This window comes from Lissotriton helveticus, chromosome 6 (genome assembly GCF_964261635.1).
Source record: "Lissotriton helveticus chromosome 6, aLisHel1.1, whole genome shotgun sequence".
Taxonomy (NCBI): domain Eukaryota; kingdom Metazoa; phylum Chordata; class Amphibia; order Caudata; family Salamandridae; genus Lissotriton; species Lissotriton helveticus.
Window position 1 is genome coordinate 1250460947 of NC_136067.1, and position 24118 is coordinate 1250485064.

Below are 24118 nucleotides of genomic sequence, written 5' to 3' on the forward strand. Positions count from 1 at the left end.
CTTATTCATAGACGACTGTCTTATACTCACGAACGCCATTGGATCGACCCCCAGGGTCGTTATGTGTTTGTTAAGGGCATGATTGGTATGGAACCTGTGGTGTTTGGTAGTGTATATGCTCCCCCACCTCTGCAATGGGCCCTGGCGGAGCGCCTGTTTGAATTGTGGGCTGAGATTCCGGACTGCTTGGCTGTGATAGGTGGCGACTGGAATGATGTGATGGATGTGGGTCTGGACAGGCAGAGAATGCAAGGGGCCGCAGTGGCAACCTCCCCTACACGTCTGAGGGCAATGGTGGATGGGTTGGGCTGGGTGGACGCTTGGAGACATTTGCATGTCAGGACGCGTGAATACACGTATGTGTCAGCAGTACATGGCTCCTTCTCTCGGCTAGACTGTGTGTTTGTGCCAGGGGCCTTCCTCGATAGGGTGAAGCAGGCCGCGATACAACCTCGAGGGCTGTCGGACCACTCCCCGGTCATGGTGCGGATCGAGCTGCGCAAGTCACGCCGGCCGTTTCGGTGGCGGATGTCTTCGTGGCATCTCCAACAGCCAGAGTATACGACATGCCTGCGCGGTGCGATAGCCCAATACTGGCAGGAGAATTTGACTGAGGGTGTGGATAGTGTGACGGTCTGGGAGGCCATGAAACCAGTGCTGAGAGGCGTGGACATCGCCTGGTGTGCTGCCGCCCGTCGAAAGCGCCGGGAAGTCACAGTGGCAGCTGCAGCTAAGGTGAGAGCATTGGAGGATCGGTGTAGGGAAGGCAATGGCGATGTCGCGTTAAGACTGCTCTTTCAGGCACAGCAATCCTATGCCTCGGTCCTACTAGACGAGGCTCGACAAGCCTGGCTAGCCACAAGGAGCAGGGTCTACCAGTGGGGCGACAAGTCCTGCACCATGCGCCACCGGTTGTGTCAACAAACTCTGCAACCGATCACTCTACCGGGTCTCATGGACGGGGAGGGGATTGCCATGACAGATCCTGCTGCCCTTGCGGCGAGTTTTGCTGCCTACTATGCGGTACAATACGCCCCACGGGACAGTCTCCCGCCGGAGGCAATTGACAAATTCATAGCTGACCTTCCCCCCCCGGGCGATATCGGATGAGGCCAGGACGGCTCTGGACCTTCCCCTGACTGCGGAGGAACTGGGCGATGCACTGGGACAACTCAACGCTGGTAAGGCGCCCGGACCGAGTGGCTTTCCCAGTGAATTCTACAAGAAATTTCACTTGCAGCTAGGACCGCACTATCGACGGGCGTTGGAAGCAGCGCGGGAATGTAGTAGCTTGCCGGTGGACTGGCGTCAGGCTGAGATTGTGGTATTCCAGAAACCGGGCAGGTCTCCCGATAGGCACGAGTCATATCGCCCAATATCTCTAATCAATTTTGAAGCCAAATTGTTGGCTAAAACGTTAGCGAATCGTCTCCTCCCGTATATAGTGGATTTGGTCCACCCAGATCAGGCGGGCTTTATGCCAGGCAGAGCGACAAGGCACAATATCAGACGTGCGCAGGTGGCGGTGGATGCGATGGGGGCGACAGAAGAGCGGGCGGCGCTCCTGCTCGCGGACATCGACAGAGCGTTTGACTCTGTCAGCTGGACTTACCTTTTTGCTTTATTGCCGCGCCTCAATCTGGGTCCGGTTTTTGTTTCATATGTCAAACTGCTATACACGGACATCACCGCCTCGGTACGTGTTTCAGGAGCCATATCGGAGAGGTTTCAGGTTGCTAGGGGGACCCGGCAGGGGTGCCCCCTGTCCCCGTATCTCTTTGCGTTGGTCATGGAGCCACTAGCTGCATGGGTGCGCATCGATGCGCAGCTTCGTGGCTTTGTATGGGGGGCGGGATTCTCAGATAGGATCGCGCTCTATGCGGATGACGTCCTTTTCTTTTTAACAGACCTTGATCGTTCGGGCCCTCGAATTTTGGAGATACTGCGCATTTTTGGTGACGTCTCGGGACTCTACCTCAACCCGCGTAAGTCGACTCTCTGGGTGCTAGGGGGACGGTCCGAGGCGTCTTCTTGGGCGTCGGATCTGCAAGTAGCGATTGGTGGACTGAAATATCTGGGAGTCTTCCTGTCGGAGTCGGCTGCCATTGCATGGGAGCGTAACATACAGCCGGTATGGGACAAGGTCCAATCAGACGTCAAAACATGGTCGCGCATGCCCCTTAATATCTATGGCAGGTCTGCAATTTTCAAGATGGTGGCCCTTCCTAGACTACTATACCAACTGCAAAACCATCCACACAGGGTGGACCCGCAGTGGTTCCGTCGTGTGAATTCATTGCTGGGCCGTTTTTTATGGGCTGGGGGTGCTTCCAGAGTGGCACTGCGGACTTGTTTTTTGTCCACATACTGTGGGGGTCTCGCAACGTCTGACATCTTGTCCTACTACCAAGCCTCCCATTTGTTGGTTTTAAATGAGTGGTGGTACAGTGGACATAGCGATCCGGCGTACGCCCTGGAACATTTTCTGATGGGGGATGCCACGCTTCATACCCTCTTGTATTCGGCCGGGCAGCGGAAGAAACTACCGCGGGCTACTCAAGTAGTCTTCCTGATTTGGAGACAAGCACTGCGTCGCATGGGCTGGTGGGGACGGCTGACGGCCGAAACTCCACTTTGGAATAACGGACAGCTCCCTGCGCTGGCCTCGCTGCAAGGGTTTGGTGGCTGGGACTCCATAGGGATCTCGTCCCTTGGCCATGTCCTTACCGGAACCACCCTCAAATCCTTCCAGGCACTCAGCACTGAATTTGACATGCCTAAGACCCAATTTTTCAAATATCTACAGTTTCGACATGCTCTAGCGCCGAGCCTGGTAGGGCTGGACCGGCTCCCGGAGTTTAGCCCCGTGGAAGCTAAGCTTTTCATGGGAGACCTGGGGGATAAAAAAGTCTCCAAAATTTACCAGACGCTGGTCACTCACTGCTCCTCTTCCCTTATGTCGTTGAAGGCCTCCTGGGAGGTGGATGTCGGTCCGTTAGATGAGGATGACTGGCGGGAGGCACTAGAGTCCCCCCGAGGTGCGGCAATTGCAGTGAGATTACGGTTCATACAATATAAGTATCTGCATCGGGCCTATTACACCAGAGAGAGACTGTGGAAGGCGGGCCTTATTGCTTCCCCAGACTGCCTGCGCTGCGGGACTGAGAGAGGCACATTGCTGCATACTGTATGGTCGTGTGTGGGCCTGGTTCGGTTCTGGAATGGAGTGTGGGACTGCTTATCGGAGGTGCTGGGGTGGGATCTTCCCCGTACACCCAGATTGGGTCTTCTTCATATCCTGGATCAAGTGGGTGGTAACATCTATAAGCGTCATCTCCTTCTGCTGGGCCTCGTCGTGGCCAAAAGGGATCTGGCGAGAGCCTGGAAGAGTGATCGTGCTCCCCCGCTTGGCGCCTGGAGGGCGGGCTTAGACTTCCTCCTGGGGTTGGAATTGCCAGTGTTTGAGGCCAGGGGCTGCCCTCGGAAACATTATAAGATCTGGAAGCGGTGGGCAGACTACAGAGACCTGCCCTTGGAACCTCCCATTGACATGGATGATGGACTGTCTACTGATAGAGACCTCGGGGCCTAGGTGGCTCCATGACTCCTGTTTTTGCTTCAATGTATATAATGCAGCTGATTGTGATCACGTGCATCGGGTTAGGGCGGGATAAGGGGTGGGTAGTGGGGACTATTAAGGTTGTTGGGGGGGACGGAAGGGTGGGTGGGGCCAGTTAAACGTTTAAGCTATGCATATACTCTATTGTATGTTGACCACTGACGTGTTCTCCTGATGTTGGAGGACTGTACATATAATCTGCTTAAACTCCTAATAAACACGGTTGTGAAAACAATACCGGAATAGCTATTAATTGGGGTAGGATCCATGCTTCAGCCCTCACACACAAAGTATCACCAATCCTCTCGCAAACCAAATACATGATACTCAATAGAGTGTTCTGGACCCCCCAAAAATTATTTAAACTTAATCTAAGAGATACCACCACTTGCTGGAACTGCTCCCTAACTGATGGTGACCTGCCACACATGCTATTCCATTGTCCTATGTTACACAAATACTGGTCCAACGTTTTTGACTATATTGAACGCATATTCGACATCAAACCGACGAGGGAATTCATTTACTTAATTCTGGGGGCCATTGACCCATTGTTATTAAGAGACCACGATCGCCAACTCCTTGACCTGCTACTCACCCTGGCGTGCAAAGTTGTCCTCTGTCACTGGAAGGCAGCTTCGGAGGTCTCTTTCACTGCTTGGAAGGAGTGGTTATCTTGTATCAGGGGAATAGATAATCCTGCTCTACACTCTTCCCCGTGGCAAGTTACCAGCAAGAAACTCTGGACCTCTCTGGATGCACCTTCCTTCTACTTTGACCCGCCGTAGTATGCCCATTAATCGCTAGGCGCCTAAAAAACGCAGACAAGTAGCCATCCGGAGATGAGTCACAAATATCACGCGGCTATTCTATAATGGACCAGCACACTACCATATATTACCAGTAAGATCCTGTACTTTATTTGTTGACCCCCACTGTAGTTGCACAACCTATATCTTAAAAATTAGATATATGAGCACGACGGTAGTTTATACATTGTATATTTTGGAAAACCAACTGTTAGTCAAGTCCACACTGAGATCATTAGGATGTTGTATTATATCATTGTATTGCTGAACTGTAACTTTGGTTATCACAACCAATTATAATGCATTTATTGTGTATAATGTCATCGCAAGTAACAATACCATCCTCACGCTTGTCCATTTATCAGTCATGAAGGTGTGGTTCTGGATCAAACTCTGTGTTACTTTATTATTTTTCTTTGACCTCAGCAATGTAATGACATGATTGTCTGTATTATTGTTTCATATTTGCTTCCTTTTCCTTACTTTCTTCTTGTCTAATAAAAATGATTTGAACACAAAAAAAAGACATGTGAGGGAGGAAGAGAAAGCCGGAGAACCTGTCACAAAGGGATACAGCAGGAGCCTACAAGAGGGAGATAAAGGGGCAGGGAGTGTCTGGCAGTAGATTAAGGAGGCATGAGGTGGATTTAACACTACAAAATCTTGCCTTTTGGTGCACCTACATTTAATTGCACTGACTACTGCCTTTTGAGCAGAATCTAGGGCACCAACACTCATTCTTTTCAAATTAAGCCCTGGAAGTGGTCTAGACACTTTTGTGGCAAATTCTTTACTGCTAATTATGTGGACCACAAGTAGCCCCAGCGCAATATGAAGTGTGTTTTTTTTATCATTTGATTGGACGTGTGGCCACATGCGAATGAGAGAAATCATTTGCCCTTATACCTGTGCCATATTACAGATGTAGGCACATGGGTAAATCAGCCCTCAAGAACATGCTAACTGTAAGTGACAAGAAAATTGTATATAATTGGTGCACCTGATGACTGCATGATTGTAAAGGGGGTATCATGGGCCTCAGGGATCCCCTGCATACCACCTGAGAAAGCTGCAGCCACACACAACACCCTTGCCAGGAGAATTCTCACTTCTTACAAAGTATGTCGGTGTGCATATGCAATGAGCAGTTGTTGCATGCATGTACTTGCAGAGGTAACATGTTCAGGAAAGTGTAAAATTCTCTTTGGAAGGGTGCACTGGTCACCGTGGGTCTATTAGACAGATCAGAAGTGCTGGATAGAAATGTATGAATACGGCTGAAACCACTAATAGTTACACTGGACGTAGGCCATTCTATTATCTTTGAGCTCATCAGTGTGATTTCTGTCATGGGCCTAACATACTTTAAACGGATCTGGCAAATGTTACCAAAAAAGTCAATCTGAGCCAAACATATATTAATTTAAATACCTTTTATTTCAATGGCTTTGGCCTTGTTGTGTCTCAACTGTGAGGGGCAGCTTGAGAATATTGTGTCACAAAGGCACATCAAATTGTGGCTTGGGAAACTTTTTAATCTTTTCTGGATCCAATTAGGGAGTGGTAGATTGAGCCCCGGTAGGAGTGGGAGTTTGAGAGCCATGCCTGAGTACACCTATGCTGCTTAGGGCAATTCAGTGAGGGAGAACAAAGTGAATGGAAGTGAATACTCACACAATCGTAATTATGGGCAACTGGTCTGGATACATTCAATTCCCTTGTTCTATGTGCTAATCTGCGCAGACAATGTGTACTTACTGGTCAAACTTGTTTTGCTACAATTCATACCTGTCAGGCAAAGGCTGGTCCTCTTCTCTTCAGAGGGGTGCATGAATGATGCAGACCCCTAGATATTATTGAAAGGAACACGTAGCAGGCTGCTTTTTTTTTGTTGGTATTTTCTCAGATGTAAGTCTAATACAGGCAGATATAGAGCTGATTATCAACATTTCCTTTATGCCTTAAGTAGAATATGTGGAGCCAAGATGGGCTTGTTGGTTAGGACCCCTATAGAGGTATAGCCCCTACATTCACACTCACTCCAAGGGTACCGGGCTGCTGGCATTACTTATTCTCATCCTGCTCTGGCCTGTATATATGTTTTATGTTCTTGATTATCTGACAGAGATCCTGAATTTTAAAAATGAGACACTAGAGACGGGGACAGTTAAATAGTAGGGCATCCACATAGGTCCTGAAACCTTAGCGGTCTAACCACGAGGGCTGAAACAGGTCAACATAGATTACAGTGTAGGGATAGTAAATTCATTTATTAACATTCACCTAATATTTTTACCATACATGAGGCATCCAGTATTAAAGGGATACTGTGGTGTCCTTGAGGTATTTTTACCTTTACACTAGGAGACCCCATCGCATGTAGTATCACAAGTGCTCCCTGGAATATGGCTGAACCCATTCAGGGGAATAGGAACCAGGGTGCAAACTGATGATGAAGCATGACACCAATGGGGCATGTGAGGGTCAATAAAACCTAAGATAGGTCTTTCCTTTGAAATTTTGGGTCTAGCCAAATGGTGACTAGTGACACATAGGTAATAGGACATTCCCAGAGGGATATGTAGTAACCAAGGAGGAAGTAACCTGTATCCCATCAGAAATCTCTTTCCTTCTCAGAGGTTGTGAGAACATTATGGGGAACAGTGTAAAAACAGTCAAAATGATAGCCATTACGTGCAGTGTCTGCAAAGTGCAAGTAGTCATAAGAGTAAGGTTTCTTAAAACGTTCCTTTGTCACTGTTGGACATACACGAGAGACCATCCACAGAGTATGGTTTAGACATAGTAAGACTTTTCAAGAAGTTGCATAGTTCAGAAAGGTAAATGTTTAATTTGTGTACTACACAAGTGATGACCATGTAATATGTGAGTGTGATTAATACCAGGGTGGCGGCCACATTTTTGCCAGAGGAATTTTCAAGAAAAGTAATACCTAAAATCAAAATATGAGACAATGGGGTTCGGTTAGTCTCCGAGGAGATGTGTTGGCTTATAAAGAACATAGAATTGACTTTTTTTAACGATTCCCCAGAGAATGAATCCATCGAGAAAATTAATGGTGTACTGAAAGCTTGTGTGCATAGGGCTATAATGATTTTGTGCCTGTGAAAAGTGTAGTAAAAGGAATGCTATGGGACCGTAGAACAACCCCAAGTGTTGTGTCACTTTTCTACCATTTGAAGCACTGAAAAATGGGTCTGCGTGCATGTTTAACACACTTTGGTGACAGAACTCCCCAGGAAAGATGGCAATGATGCTCTTCCATTGTATCGGTCATTCAAGACTCCACTCCTTTTTAGTGGCTTTCCTTGGTAAATGCTTGCCATTTCGGACACCCTATGACATACTTAATTTATACATTTGGTTGATCATAACAAACATATATTTCCTACACAGGGTTGGTAATCCATGGCGAAACCATGCAAACACCACTTCTGCAAGGAGTTTAGTGCTAAATGGACTAGTTCCAGTAGGTCGTTTAGCTACTTTCAAGCATGTGCAACAAAAAACTAAATGCATACTTATATTTGATCTCGTATATAACCTACCTTAGTATCCAGGCAAGTGTGGAGTGAGAACAATAAATACAGAGTCCATTACAGTTAAGAACTTGTCCTCGTACATATAAGTTTTGACTTTTGTGTTTGTGTGTGTGAGACTGTCTGTCTGTTGGACAATTGTGGAACCAACCATAATTTAAACATGAAACACATCTCCAATAATACTACATGATTCTTTACATATTGTAAATGGTATTATATGCAAAATGCAGTTTAAAATAGCAACAATCGGGAACTGAGAACTTTAATCTTCCTAAACATTCAGATAATAAACATGGTGCTAGTTTTTGAGTGATCATTACCTTGCCTGAATCTTGAGCAGGGCCGGACTGGCCGTAGCGGGCACAGGGCAATCCACCGGTGCGCTGCATAGGTGGGGGCTGGTTTTGGGCCCCTGGGGGCCGATTTTGTTGTAGGGCTTTTTTTTGCAGCAAAACCGGCCTTGGTAAAGAGCTCGGCGCCACCCCCAACCCCGAGGGGGGGGTGAGACCGAGAACTTTGCCAGGGCCGGTTTTGGTTCCCAGTCCGGCCCTGATCTTGAGGTTTAGATTTGCGAACCAATGCCTCTTGATTTTGTGCTGGTGCTGAGAATCTTTGTAGACACCTGGTGACATATTATGGAGAGTGCTCCGGAGGCGCAATGGGCGTTTGCGCCTGCTTCGGCGCCCCTGGGGCATTCTGGTATCACAGAAGGGGCTGCATGGGCTAGTGTGTCCCCATCTGTAATATTGATAGTGCTGGCGCACGCAAAATGCCAGCGCTATTTGCAGGAAGTGTTCCCTTATTTGCATTGGGGCATGCCCCATGCAAATGAGGGAATCCCATTGCCTCTGCGCCTGTGCCCTATTGCTGACGTAGGCGTCGAGACAAAAAAGCACTCAGGAGGCGCAATGACAATGCTCCACCTCACAGGTGGAGCACTGTCAGTGCATTGCCTGATGGCAGCCCTCTGGCAGAGAGAAAGGAGGTCCCATGGACCCCCGATATCTCCTTGCAGGCGGGGGCAGTCACTGACTGCACTCGCCTGCTTGGGGATCTATAATCCCCATCAAAAGTGCAGGTGGATTGCCGTCTGCAATGTGAAAACACGGAGTGACTGATTGGAGCCGCTCCGGTTTTCCCATGAATGCATTGCCCTGAGGGCAGTGCATTCACCATAATGCAGAGCATTTCCCTTCATTTTGCTAGGCGCACCTTTAATAAGGTGTGCCTAGAGCACTGAAGGGCAATAAGCTACATCTCTAACTGAGATTTTGAATAAATCAACAGCCAGGGTTTAGAGGATGGATGGAAGGATGGATAGATATGATAGTGCATTCTGAATGAATTACTTTGACTATAAATATAGACATATAGATTGATTTATAATCAATTAAATGATTGAGAGATAGGTAAAAATATAAACCGAGACAGATTGCTTCAGATAGATAGATAGATAGATAGATAGATAGATAGATAGATAGATAGATAGATAGATAAGATAGATAGATAGATAGATAGATAGATAGATAGATAGATAGATAGATAGATAGATAGATAGATAGATAGATAGATAGATAGATAGATAGATAGATAGATAGATAGATAGATAGATAGATAGATAGATAGATAGATAGATAGATAGATAGAATGCCTGCTTACATAGAAAACCATATATCACATTGTGGTGTGTCAAAATACGCACCTGCCTATTGGTCTTGACATGTCAAGATATAGTTTATCATTTTCTGGCAAAGTATTTTGCAAAATATCAGCGTCAGCTTTTAGTGAACCTGGTGACTGATCAGCTTCATTATCTCCATCAAATGGTATTCTATTCCCCAACCTGTTGGAGCACAGAGTGGAAAGACATCTATTATTCTTGACACCACGTATAAACCATTGACTTCATTTTAAAGAGCTTGAGCTCACAATGCTACTTAATCAGGGCTAAAGTTAATCTGTTTTGTATTTGTTGCTTTTTGGATAAACACGTATCATAAATTATCTAAAAATACAAAACATTACAGTGCTGTTCTATTAATTGCTGACAACATAGGCAAGGAGCAAATGTTGATTTTTGTTGATAACTTCGAATTTAGTTTGGACATGTGGACCTTCATCCCAGTTAATCATGACAGCGCACACCACAATTAAAAATATTTTGTTCAGAAAAGATTGGGTAATCCTCCTTCACTAGGCCATCACTCACAGTCGGACAGAAAAACAATCACAGCCCTAAAAATACTCTTCTCTCTGCATGTTTTTCTGAATGAAAAACAAATGCTCCCTTATTTAGATATACCAAGATGAGTAGAACCTAAGTGCAAAAAGGTGAGTTTTCTGCATAAAACTTGCCATGAGGAAATTAAAGAGGTGAATTTTTTTGGAAAGGTTTGGATCATTCGTCAAATATCACCAACGTTATTAGACTAAAAAAATGCATTTTTAAATGTAGCCTAATAAAACCATAAAATACAAAGGCTCTAATGACTCCTGTGTAATATATATGTTTAAAGTTATGTTATGCTTTTCTTGTTTCTTGACTATTATATCTTGTCAATATACCTTATTAAAAAGGGCTTTCATGTATACTACTTTGACAAAGACGTAGCAGAATGTAACGCATCAGAAACTAAACAATGTGCAATTTATTTGCACTTTACACTTTTCTCACTGCTAATATATGGATCACTGGAGTGATGGAGAAGTAAACAATTTCTTGTGTCTGTCATATTTGTACTGGCTGTGCACCCCCATACATTAGTGTCACCGCTGCTAATGAATGTGTGTTTAGGACACGCTTAATTATTTTCATGAAAATGTAACCTAAAAACTTATGGTTTGGAGTTTTACATTATTCTGATACTTGACAGAAGCAGGCAGAGACACATTTACATTGAATTCTGTACAAAACCATCAAAAGAGGAAAGTATATAATACAAGTAACACACTTTGAATGATTCTGTTCTGTCCACGGATTATTTTCTTACTGCAAAACTCTGGGGCATATTCACAAAGAGCTATTGCCAAATTAACGGCATTTTATCGCAGCCAAAGTCGTGATAAATTTACCCCATCATTCACAAGTGGGTGCTAACAGCCCACAGCACCAGTTTTCCCGCGATAGCAGCCGCAAAAAACATCGCCACAGAGGACCCCCGCAACTATCGCTAATGAGATGCAGAGTAGGCATTCCTGTGCACAAAGCCGCGACAACACCACAACTCAAAATTCACAACAACCAGACAGATCGGCGTTAAGAACGCAAAACACGCGATGAGGCGTGTTAGTAGCAGGAAATTTACACCTGCTCTGACCTAGTGTAAAGTTGGACGGCAGCCTGCACCACAATAGGGAGCCCAGCCCAGGGCATCATCGGAAGGGCAATAGATGCCATGGGGCAACTGAACATGCAGCGCGGACACGCAAGAGGGCCACAACACCCACCCGACAACCCCCCCCAGACCACCATAGAGGCAGCGCGGACAAAGACAGCTGCCCCCCAGGAAACGTCCACTACAGGCTGAAAGGGACAACCATCCTACACATCTGCCATCACCGTCCAACAGGCCAACGGCACCAAAAGAGCGGACACCAAACATCCCACCCCACACCAAGCTGCTGTCTGTACTGCACCTGTTGGCCCCTGGCACACCCCAACCAACACCCGCCAGGGTCGGCGGAGTCTCACAGCAATCCATATCCAAGTCCCCCAAACCTGTCCTGGACATCACCATCACCCTGGTACCCCAGGCCCCGTAGGCCAACACAATGCACAGGAACCGCTGGAGACCAAGCAAGGAGCATACGCCATAGCCAAATGCAGGCACTTGTTGGGGGCAATCAACTGCACACATGTCCCGCCTGTGCCCCCCTGGTGACAAAGCACACAATCAGTGCAGCAGGAAGCACACGTCACACATCAATGTGCAGGCAACATCAGAACACCGCAAGACCTACCCCAATGTTGCCTCCAAATACACAGCCAGTGTGCATGATCCCTTGACCCTCCGACAGTCCATCAGCAACCAGCCTTCCCAGGAAGGCACCAAGGGAATTGAACAGCCCCTTGGCAAGTTCCCAATTAACACCCCACTCACCTCAACTCCACAACCATGCAATCCACAACTCTGGCAATGCACATGTCACAAGTTCACAACCAACATGCACACCAACATGCCCACCCACCAGACACGATAGAACAACTTACAATGGTAACCTGGGCAAGCCGTGAACATGACCAATCAATGGCATGTCACCTCAGCCACTCAATAGACGAATGTGGGGAGAAGAGGCAACCAGGCATGTGTGAAGGATGCATTAGAACCATGATTGGGAAAGTACACAATGCCAAGAGTGTCGGCAAAGTGCTGGACAGACCGCAGTATGCAGAAAACACCCATATCCACAGTGACATACACCTCTAGTGTATGGAGAGTAGTGGACAGTGGACGCAACCATGTCACCCCAGCCAGTGGGGTTTCTTGCGGAAATGTTGCCTGTTATGCACCCCGTAAGCGTGAGCAGAGTGGGATGGCCAGCCGTAGGGGTGTAAATAAAAAGCACTTAGCTCTGGGTGTGAACCTCTTCTGGAAAGCCCAACATCTCTGCCAGGGCGGTGCCTCCCACCCCACACAAGGCCAACACTGTCCTCATTAGTGGAGTTGCCTGAGATCCTGTGCGCCTGATGACGAACCCGTCAGGCCCAACCCTACGCAGCCAGGCCACACTGATGAGCATCCAACACCGGCGTGTGTCAAGGAGGGCCCACCACGTGCCTCTGTAAGCTCCAAGACCGAGGCCCGCGACCTGGTCAGCCTTTCAGACCACCGCTGTCCCCCCGAGGCTGGCCCACATTACTCCTTCCTCATTGACATATTCTACTGGCATCCTCTGCGGCCCAGTGGGCCCCATATGTGAAACTGTGTCACAGCTCCTGAATGGCAGTGACCCCAAATCCGGGCCAGCAGCCACAGCATCAGACCCCCTTCGATCCGTGAGTCATAGTTCTATAAGCGCATCTTGCAACATGTGCTGCCACAAACCCTGTTCAATGCCAGCTGGTGACACATGCTGTCACAAACCCTGTTCAACCCCAGCCGGTGACAACGCAGGCCGGTGAGGCCACCAACCTATGCCGGCAACACTAGGTGAATGGCCCGTGCTGACCACTGCCTCCGGCCTTCACTGCTCTCGGCCGAGCTAGAGGAGGTCACTGATTCAGAACTGAACATCGAGTATGCAAAGGCAGATTACAAATCATTACACGCAAGGAGAGGCATAAGAGGTTGAGGCCTTGCATCTTGGAGAAGAGAAAAGGATCATCGTTATGGAGGTGTTTGTACACTAACGACTACTGCCCTGGTGTCACTTGCACTGTGCATCGCGAGCCAACAACACATGACTGTTGGCCACTGCTGACCGCTGCCTCCATCCTACACTAGGGTCCAGCAGATCACAGAGTCATGATTCAACAATGGCAGAGTTCATATCAGTGTACCGGCATTTTCGAAGACTGCATCCCCACTTAGCCCCGGTGCCACTAAGTCTGTTCCCCGACATTCATGGACACTCTATAGCCCCTAGCTAGATCAAGGACCGATTGATTAACTATACGCCTAGTAGGACTCTTCGGTCAGCTGATACCTGTAACTTGGTCTGCCCCCGGTTTAACCTCGCGTCCATGGGTGATAGAGCTTTCTCTACCACTATCCCTCAGGCATGGAACAGCCTCCCAGTTAAACTATGGAAGGAAACTAATCTCCTTCCCTTTAGGAAGAAATTGAAGACTGTGCTTTTCATGGAGGCATGGGGGCCCCTCTGAGCAGGGTTTTTGCTTCCCTCGCTGGTGTTGGACGTCCACTGATAGCGCTTAGATACCCCTGGGTGATAATGCGCTTTATAAATTCATATTAACATAACATAACATAACTCTCGGGTCAAACAGTGGTGGCGTCTGGGCCTGTGGACTAGGGGGAAGTTTTCATCCTCATGTAGCTGGTACTGAATTGGCGGTGGCAACAAGGCTGTTGCATTTCACTCCTCCATTTGCTGCTTCCAGATAAAAGCAAACCTTTTGGCGTCTTGCTCTGGAGGACACCTTCCACTGTCTCCCAAAACGCTCTGAAATATACTCCTTGGACATTGATGGTGACCTGCTCAGGTTGCATGGCCCATCTGACTGCACCGCAAGTCAACTGTGGCTTGGTGCCTGTGCCGGCCACAGTGCATCCGGGGCCACTAACTCTGTGCTGGTCCTGTCCGGGACCCCTTCTCTGGAGACATTGGCTGGGCCCTGAGGCGGAGTCCTTGGGGTCATCAACACCATTACTCTGTAGCCTTGCTCTGTACTCAGCCTCCGGGCCCAAATGCATCCCACCAGGGATCACACACCAAAGCGAGTCCAGACCGACCTGGACCACGCATCACCAGAGGAGGCACACGCCACCACCGCAAGGACCACCTCCAAACACCATCTGCCAGAGTCGAAGCGGTGGCCCTGACAGACTTACGGAGTTGTTCAGGCCTGTCGTGGATGCCATCATCGGCCTTATACCCTGCTCAGCACTCCAGGTGCCAGTGACTCGGTGCACTGCAGGCCATTGTCCATTGCTGATTGTGTTTTGTGCTGTGGAACAGTTGCGCAGGTATGTCACCTCAAACAGTGTGGGGACCCTGAGATGTTGATGGGGAAGAGGATGCAGGTCTAACACACCCCACTGCATCTGCATCAGGAATATATCGAAGGGACACAATCTGAGACTTTTTCTTCTCATGAGCGCACTCATCTCTAATGTCCAAAGCCCAGTGCACTGCAACTCACGGACACTTCTGTTTGCATCTTGTCTTTCCTCTGGACTTTCTCCGACTCACTCCATGTTGCTCAGCAGTTGACTCTGTATTGCATGTGATTTCTGTTTCCGTTGCACTGGTGGTCTGCTAATGGGTCCCTTACTCGTAGTGTTCTGTCACCTCCGTGATGCTGGTCTTGTTTTCCTGCGGTCTGCACCCCGTCTATCTCTCCCTCTTCTGCTTGGCTTTCCCCGACCCCGTTGTTCCTTGCTGGTAGTCTGTGGGGGTTGTGGTGTTCGAGTTGGAATCTGCGCTGGTTCAGGGTGCATCCATGTTACTACGTGCTTTGGCTTGTTTCTGGTGTATATTTTCTGTTGTTTTTATGGTGCATTGTCCCGCCAGACCTGTGGGATTTGCAGGCCTGTGACTGATTTTTGCTAGTTTTTGTACTGCGTTTGGCCTCATCACATTTTTTTAGCATAAGCGTATCGCATTTTAGCGGCATGGCATTGATTTCCATGCGGACATTTGCCACGTTATCTGGTGTCTATCGCATGCTACCGCCTTGTTGTGAATTCCATGTTGACACAAGTTATTACCCTACTCTTGCGGTAGTTATCACACGTTCTTGTGAATACACCCCTAGATGTTTTGAGCTTCTGCTAACTAAATACACTAGATAAACCTCCAGAAATTTTCTGAGGCCTGTATAAAGCTTTTATCGTTGGTTTTATTATACAGGTAGATGCAAGAAGTAAGAAAACCAATGTAGGGAAAATCAGAGAGATAAATAAGGTGAATACAAGACTTCAGGAATCCAGTGTAGTATTGTAGCATTGGTCCGAAGCAGGCCGAAGCACCTCATGCATATCAAAAACAAAAAACAGAAAAAGTTCTGGGATTTTTTCTATGAAAAAATGAATAGGTAAGCATTTAGCAGGTGTTTAGAAGTTTTATAAATGTAGTAAAAAGCAGTGGTAGGCTAGTAGTCCTTGAAACATACCAGAAAGCTGTACAGCTAGGTGGTACGTAGTCTGTCTCCTATGGAGGAGGACTTTACATATAATGGGGGCACCACCAATGGAAAGCTGATGATCAGGTTGACCCTTGGCTTGGTAGATAGGGTACCAGCTGCCAAACTCTAAATCAGACCCTTTGTCTTGGTTAAAGTAATAAAGAACCCTCTTACCAGTTGCCACTTTTAATATTAATGGGTTTGTTACTTGCTTTAGTATGTTTTTCAAGATTGATTTTTGGATTTCAGGAAAAGGGGAATAACTAGTTATTTGTATTTCAAAAGATTTCACCTTTAACTACCCTCTTAGAGGCCGCTGGACTTAGAGATCAATGGAGTCATTAAGAGTGTGACTAACAGCAATCATGTAGGACCTGACTCTATAAGAGCAGAACAATTTAAGAAGTTAAATCCTTTGATGAGTACACATCTTATTTTTCTATTTAATACTATGTTGCAGAGTGTTAATGTGTTTTTAAATCTAAAACAAGAGGGGGATTCAGATCTTATTTTGGGAAAGAGCAAGCAAACATGAGCAGGAAATCCTACCTTCAATAAATATAATGCTCAGGAAGGATTTATTGGATGTTAAAATATTAACAAAAATGTGTTTGATCAATTCACACTTATCAATCATGAAATTGTAGAGAGTTGGCCTATATGGCTTGGCATTGTGGATGCAATTAAGTTATTCAATGATACCAGAAGCAATTTATATTGGAGTCCAATGTAATATATGGTAATTTTTTTAAACATCAGTTCAAGTTGTCTGTCTCAATTCAGTGGACAAGTTAAGTAGAAATGGGCTGAAGAGGTGATGTTGCCATTATTTCTTATTAAGAACATTTAAAAAGATATTCACAATGCATAAATACAATGGATGTCACTATGTACAGATAATAAGAAATATTTAAGCGTCCTACGTACACCAGCATCTTTTAAAATCATAGCACAAAATTAAAACAAAATTCACAGTATCTCAACAGTGTAACCAGGAGTAAGCGTGCCCATCCAGTCCCTCATGCCTATATTATTTTTAACTTGCAAAATTGCGGTTCATTCTATATAATGGAGAGTTCCAGGCAACAAAAAAACATGGCTATTGCCATTCACAATAGTAGTTATGTGTGATGTTTCTTTACCCCCCACTCCCTTTTTTGCCTTGCATATTAAGGCTTTGGAAGTTTGGTTCACGTGGTTACCACAGGTCCCCTCATACTGGATGAACGACTTCTGATTAATACACTTGGTCATGGGCACGCATTCTGTGATATTTGTATCTATTATAAATAATTTGGTGGTGCTTTGAGATACACGTTAAATATGCCCCAAACCAAAATGATTATGAGAATATAAAAATAACTCAACTTCACTTAGTGAAACAGAAATGTTGTAGTTAGAAGTACCATTGTCACAACAGCAGATCAGCGTATGCTAAGTTTATTATTTCTCTTTTCTAAATGGGGGTTAAGAAATTAATCAATTTTTACTGATGGCAATTTTTCACGCAATTAATTAGGTTTTCTTTATATTTTCACTTCCCATCACTTATATTATGATCAGTTGGTTAAATGACTAAAGTTATGTTATGTTATGTTATGTTTAGGGCTCTTCTATAGGGCACGGCTACCCGAAAGGACGTCCCGGCGCTTTGGCAAAGAGAACCACGGCGAAGAACACAACACAGCTGCTCGCAAAGGTCGGGGGAGAAATCATACTGAAAAGAGCCAGGTTTTCAGCTCCCTTCTAAAAGAAAGGAGACAGGTAGACTTTCGTAAGGAAACCGGCAGCTCATTTCAGCAACGCGGGACCAAGTAACGGAAGGAACGCCCTCCGATCCGGGCAAGTTTAATAGGGGGAACCTCGGCTTTAGAACATAAAAAGCCAATCGCTTCCCCAGATACTTAGGGCCGATCATATGGAGGGCCTTGAAAGCCAGAGTCAAAACCTTGAAGGTGATTCTCTGAGCAATGGGCAACCAGTGCAGTCTCTTTAGAAGTTCCGAGGCTCTTGCCCTGCGTGGAAGACCAAAAATGGCTCTTGCAGCCGAGTTCTGTACAATCTGCAAGCGGGCCAGCAGATATTTAGGCAGCCCGAGATACAGGGCATTCGCGTAGTCGAGTCGCGAGCCAATTAGAGATTGCACAATGATTTTTTGTGCTGCAAGGACAGCAAAGGGAGAAACTTCCGAAGCATTTTTAAAATGCCGAAGCATTTCCCCGTCAGACCAACAATTTACGGTCCGATAGAAAGGCCGTCATCACACTGCACACCAAGGTTTTTAGCTTTCACCGAGGGCACATCAGGAGGAGACATGTCCTGCGGCCACCAGGTCTTCCAGCTAGGATCCGGCGGACACCCGAAGAAGAGCAACTCCGACTTGTCGGAATTGCACTTCAGACTGTTCCGCCGAAACCAGTCAAAGACCGCACCCAGACATTCCCCGATCAGACCACCATCAAAAGCCTCTCCCTTCTTACAAGTAAAAAGGAGCTGGGTGTCATCAGCATAGGATATGATCCGGGCACCAAAAGATTCCGCAACCGCCGCCAGAGGGGCCACGTAGATATTGAAGAGGGTGGGACTCAGGATAGAGCCCTGAGGAACCCCCACCTCCAGCGGCGGCATTTCTGCGGAAAAAGGTGGTGCCCAGACCACTTGTCGACGGCCGGTCAGAAAGGATTGAAACCAGTTCCACACCGTCCCACGGAACCCGATCTCCCAGAGTCTAGAAAGGAGACCGATATGGGAAACGGTGTCAAACGCCGCCGACAAGTCCAGCATAACCAGGATCGCCTTCCCTCCCCGATCTAAAGTCTCCCTGATGGCGTCGTGATCTCGAGCAAAGCTGTCTCCGTGCTGTAATTCGCACGGAAGCCCGACTGGGAATCATGTAAGATGTTATTGCTCTCTATAAAGCTGGAGATTGTGAGCTGTACATGTTTCTCGATAACCTTAGCCAGAGCAGGGAGGAGGGAGATCGGCCTATAGTTAGCATGGACAAGAGGATCCAACGTAGGCTTTTTGAGTAGCGGCAGGATCAGGGCGTGCTTCCAGGCCGATGGAACTTCGCCCAATGTCAAGGAAAGATTAAGCAGCGGGTTAAGCAAGCTGTTAATAGCTGGCGCTATATTTCCTAGGCATTTTGCTGGGCACAAGTCCATCGGTGAACCTGACTGGAGCCGGGAGAGAAGATCAAGAGAGGAGGTGGCGGATAACGGAGGAAAGTCCGAGAGAACTGGATTCTTCTCAACCGATGGCAAAGGGAGAGTCACCAGCAAACCTGTGGGTGATCCAGCATCTATACCAGGGAAAGTGTCCTGAATGGACTTGATTTTGTTTATAAAAAAGTCCCCAAGCTGGTTAATCCAAGCTGCGGAGTGCGAGTGGACGGGTGCGCTCAAGGAGGGGGAAACGAACTCCTTTACAATCCGAAAGAGTTCTTTACTCCTATTTTCCGCCTCATCGATTCTGCGCTCCAAATACACTTTTTTTCCCTCAGATATATGCTTGTGGTAGCTCCTAATCGCATCCCGATATTTAATTTTATCATCCAGATCATACTTACGTCGCCACAGTCTCTCGGCTCTCTTGCAATCTTGGCGCATTAGTCCAAGCGCCGGGGTAAACCAGGGGGCCGAAACATGTCTGGCCACAGATTTGACTGGTTTCCCCGGAGCGAGCTCCTCAAATCTAGCTGCCAACCACTTCTGGACAGAGTCTAGATTTTCCTCCAAGTTGCCAGCGAGCGGACATGGATGAAGCTGAAGAGCGTCAGACAGCATCTCCGCCGTGACCCTGTAAAACGGCCGCCCCATCCGTTTCACCTCCCTCAGTGATCTGGAACCACAGGGGGCGGAGGAAAGGATGCAGAAGTCAATTAAAAAGTGGTCAGTCCATAGCACAGGACGTGGCAGGGATACTTCAATCGACCTGGTCGAAAAAACCTGATCAATTGTATGACCTTTGAAGTGGGTAGGGCTGGTGATATAAGAGATCATCCCTAAGGGGCCAACCCAACCGTCTCCTGCAATTTAATAGTGTCAGGGTTCACTACATCGTCCATATGGACATTCAGATCCCCCAGCAGGAAACAGTGCTCCGATCTGAGGCAAGGCACCGAAAGTGCCGCCTGCAGATCCTCAAAAAAAAGTGGAGTGTGTGTTTCCATATCTGGTCAAAATAAAATCTAGAACCTCACCAAAGAAATCACATTATGTTTTGATGATTTTCTTTTATCTCCAGTGTCTTGATTTCAGATTATACTACTGACAGTTCTTGCTCCATTAAATTAAATACCTTCTTCTCCCATTAATGTTGTGCAAAAAGCTAAAGTATTAGCTATCTCATTATGCCAATAAGTCAATTTATTTATTGATCTACTCCCACCCCAGAATTTTATCAGAGCGCTTTACATAGCACCTGATGCATTACAAGAGGACACATTTATTTTTGTTAGGCACGGGGAGATTAAGTGATTGGCCCAGAATCACAGGATGTTCAGCATCATTGCCGAGACTCAACCCCAGTTCCCCAGATTCGAGATCGACCACCCTAGCCGTTAGGCCCCCTCCTCTCCCCAGGAGAATAAAATAATAATAAAAGAAATCTAACTGAACACAGCCTCATCTTGAAGGATCTTCAAAACATTAATTTATTTGTGACTGCTTACATACTCATATTTTCAGTTAGTATGCAATAGGTTTTTCCTATTTCAGATGATTTTAGGGTATATTTGTGCAATATAGAGAACTGGCATGACTCCTCAATGCTTGGTCATCTATTTAAAAATAGTAAAGTACAACTTCACAATTTGGCTTCAGTGTCAATTTCCTTTATTCAGTATTGTGACCTATGTCATTCTTTTCCAAACGTCATCTTTAAAATATATGTAAGTGATAATCCTCATTTATTTTTTCATTAGCTTTTTAAAATACATTGCCAGAAACTGACTAAAGGGCTGTTAATGCAGCAGAAATGTGTTACTCTTAATTAGTATATTTCATCTAGAAATAAACAGATAAAACAAGTATGATACTTTAAAGTAAACATTTTTAATTAGACATGAAGAACTTTAGCTGTAACAAATTAAATGTATTAAAAGAAGATGGAACAAGAGCTAAAGCACGACTACTGAACTTCATCAAATACAGAACTTCCTCTTGGATGTGTTGCACTCACCATCTGAAATGTTTTCTGGTTTATGGAAGTGTGTGATGAGTACTTGGAGTCAGAAATATGAAAGGCAAGTCAGTGACAATTCTGGAACCAAAGGCATTATCTATATGCTTTTTCTTGATCCACTATATGCCCCTAAAAAAGTTTTTTAACCGCTTCGACCGGCCGTCCTCTGCAGACACCAACCGTGAAGTCGGACGGCTGGGGCCGTCCGACGCATGGAAGTGGTTAAAAAGTAGCTGCAACCCATCAAAATCAAACAAAGTATATTAGAACATTGGAATGTTGGACGCTACATTGAAAACAATAGAGTGCTCCGGGCTTATAATGGCTGGTATAAGCCTGGAGCTCAAACATTCCAATGCTTCTTTATTCACCGCTCTCGCTGTGAACAAAGGCTTTATGGAGCCTGAGGGGATTCCAATCCCCTCACACTCCCATAAGGCGTTGTTTTTTTTGTTAGAACATTCTGCCCTCTAGTGGCAGAATGTTCGAATAGCCTTATAGCCCTGGGTAGCTGGGCTATACCGGCTATTAAAGTCCCTCTCTCTTGTTAAAGGCCCTCGCCGAGGGCCTTTAATAGCCGGTATAGCCCTCTACTGCGGGCTATAAGGCTATAGTAAATTCCTTTTTCAAATAATGTAATTTGGGTAAGCTAACTACGCTAGCAGATGCATACTGATATGAGTAACAATTGGTGGAATGTTCCTGTCAGTAAATCACCTAGTAGGTGATAGGCACATTTAAAGATGGGCTCTGTAGATTTTTTGAGAAGTTTGCAAAGAAATGCAAATGGAACTTCTACGCCGATGTTCCAGAAAACTTAGGAAAAATATTTTTTACTTGATCATGAAGAGAATCTTTAAATTTACCTGTAATAAAATGAATAATAACTTTATTATTTTAATTTGCGTAATTCCCACATGTATTTTACTTAGCTGGCTAAGAGTCTTACTCACTAATAACTGGTGCGTTAGTAGGTGTGAATTATTCTTGCTGTTCTCTTGGGTAGCTCATGAATGTCACGAGTAAACCAGGACTACTCCTGGTTTATTTTCGGCTTCCTACTGGAATTCAGGGGCGCTGCTAGAATTCGTCATGGAAGAATAGTTGAGAATCTGCATCCATATGTATAAATATTCATATGGATAAATATCAGCAGGGGTTCCTTCATAAATACATTTCTCATCAACCAAGCAGAGAGAATATTTTGCACTCTTAAACATTGAGGAGCCGATTAGGATGGCGGACGGATTTGTCCGTCCGCCATCCTGTCGTGGCAAGGGACCGTCTGCCATAATGGCGGCGGTCCAGTGTGCTGAATTAGGATGCACCCGCCACAGTGGCGGGTGCCTCCCGCATTTTTAACATTGCCAAAGTACAACATGACAGGCACCGCGCGGTGTCTGCCATGTTGTACTTTGAAACACAGGGGGGTACCATAGGTACCCCCATGTGCACCCCCCCATTCACCATAGAGGCCCACAACGGGCCCCCAAAGCAAAGACTGTATGCCTGCCGCCACGGAAAGGCATTCCCCAAAGTCCATACTAATATGGCTGGTGGTGTCTGATAGACACCGCCACCATATTAGAACTTTTCCGCCACGGTCGCAAGGCGACCGCGGCAGGTAGTGTTTCCGTCCGCCGCGGTCCCCCACGCCATTGTAATATGGCAGGGGGGAAATAGGTGGCGGACAGGCACAGATGGCGGACAGATCGCCATCCTAATCGGCCCCTTAGTGTGTGAAAACCCTTCTCAAGCAACAAGCACAATCTTTGTTAGAGTGATCCACAAAAGTCACTAAATTAGCCTGTGCTTAACCCTCTGGTAGCTTTGAAAAAAAGCAGTTAGGCTTAAATTAGAGGTGGTGTGTTAAATATTTATGAAGCACACAAACAGCAATAAAGTAAAAACACAACACAAGAACACGTTCACACCAATTTAGAAAATAAGAGTAACATTTAATAAATAAGAAGACACCAATACTTATTAAATCCAATCAGCAGAACCAGCGATGTGCAATTTAGAAAGTTTAAGTAAAAATTGCGCCAAGGAGCAGAAAGAGCTAAATGTCGTGTTAGTCTGGGACAAATAAACAAGATCAGGTGGACTGTGTTGGAATGTGGGCCGTATGCAGGGACCTGGTTAGTCCTGTTGACAAAGTTACCTTCTCAAAGTATGGCGCACAGAGTTCAAAACTGAAGGATTTAACAGAAGGAGCTCAACTGATGCCAGCCAAGGTTCCAGGACCTGAAGAGGTACCTCTTGGGGATCAGGAACTGACAACTCCAGCATGTGCCAGCAGGGTTCATTTAGGTCCAGTTGCAGGTCCAGACAGACCCAGTTGCAGGTCCAGTTGCAGCAGGTCAGCTGGGCATTTTCAGGTAGGCCTCTAGAACTTTTGTTCTCGGTAGCTGCAAACAGGTGGTCTGCCAACTGATCCATGAAGTCACTCTGGTAGTCCTGGGATCAAGCAGCCAGGCAGACCTCAAGCAACAGGGTAGTCCTCTGAAGGTACGATGCAGGCCTCAAGCAGCAGGGAAGTCCTTTGGTAGCAGCAGGGTAGTCCTCTGAGGTATAAATCAATCTTCAAGCAGCATAGTAGGCCTCTGAAGTACAAGGCAGTCCTTCAGCTCCTCCGCAGGTCCAGGAGTGAACTGAAAAGTGGATCTGAGGGTCCTAATTTTATATCTAATTTTATACCTGGTAGCAGTTTTGAACTGGAAGAAAGTTCTAGAGTTCAACATTTTGTGGGTGACATTGAAGAGAGGGCCAAGTCTAACAAAAATGTAGTACGTGGACTTTTCAGTTCAGAAACTGGAGCAAACGATACAATATTATCTTAAACAAATAACCAAAAATATTTTTGCCGAAAAGTGTATCTAAGTGTTGTCATGAAGGAGTAGGGTATGCGCATTACTTGAGGCAACTGATTTAACTACAGCTCCAGCACTCCATATGTAGAGTACGAACTAACTTATTATCTGACTACTATGGATGTATAAAAGACTTATAAATATGTTCCACTACTCCTCCTAAGCTGTTCCTAATGGCAGTAGAATTAATTCATGTGATTATGAGGAATGACCCAGTGAATAAAATCTCAACTTTAATTTCCAGTGCTTAAATTAGCCAGTCA

At 46.1% G+C, this 24118-nt stretch overlaps 1 protein-coding gene across 1 annotated transcript in view; it reads right to left on the reverse strand.

The window, feature by feature from the left end:
* The window catches only part of VIP (vasoactive intestinal peptide), an 85047-nt gene that overhangs the window by 41222 nt on the left and 19707 nt on the right, over positions 1–24118 (reverse strand). Inside the window, exon 3 of the mRNA XM_078648970.1 lies at positions 9694–9834. Coding sequence (XP_078505096.1) covers positions 9694–9834 — 141 coding nt within the window. The remainder of the gene's footprint in view (positions 1–9693; positions 9835–24118) is intronic.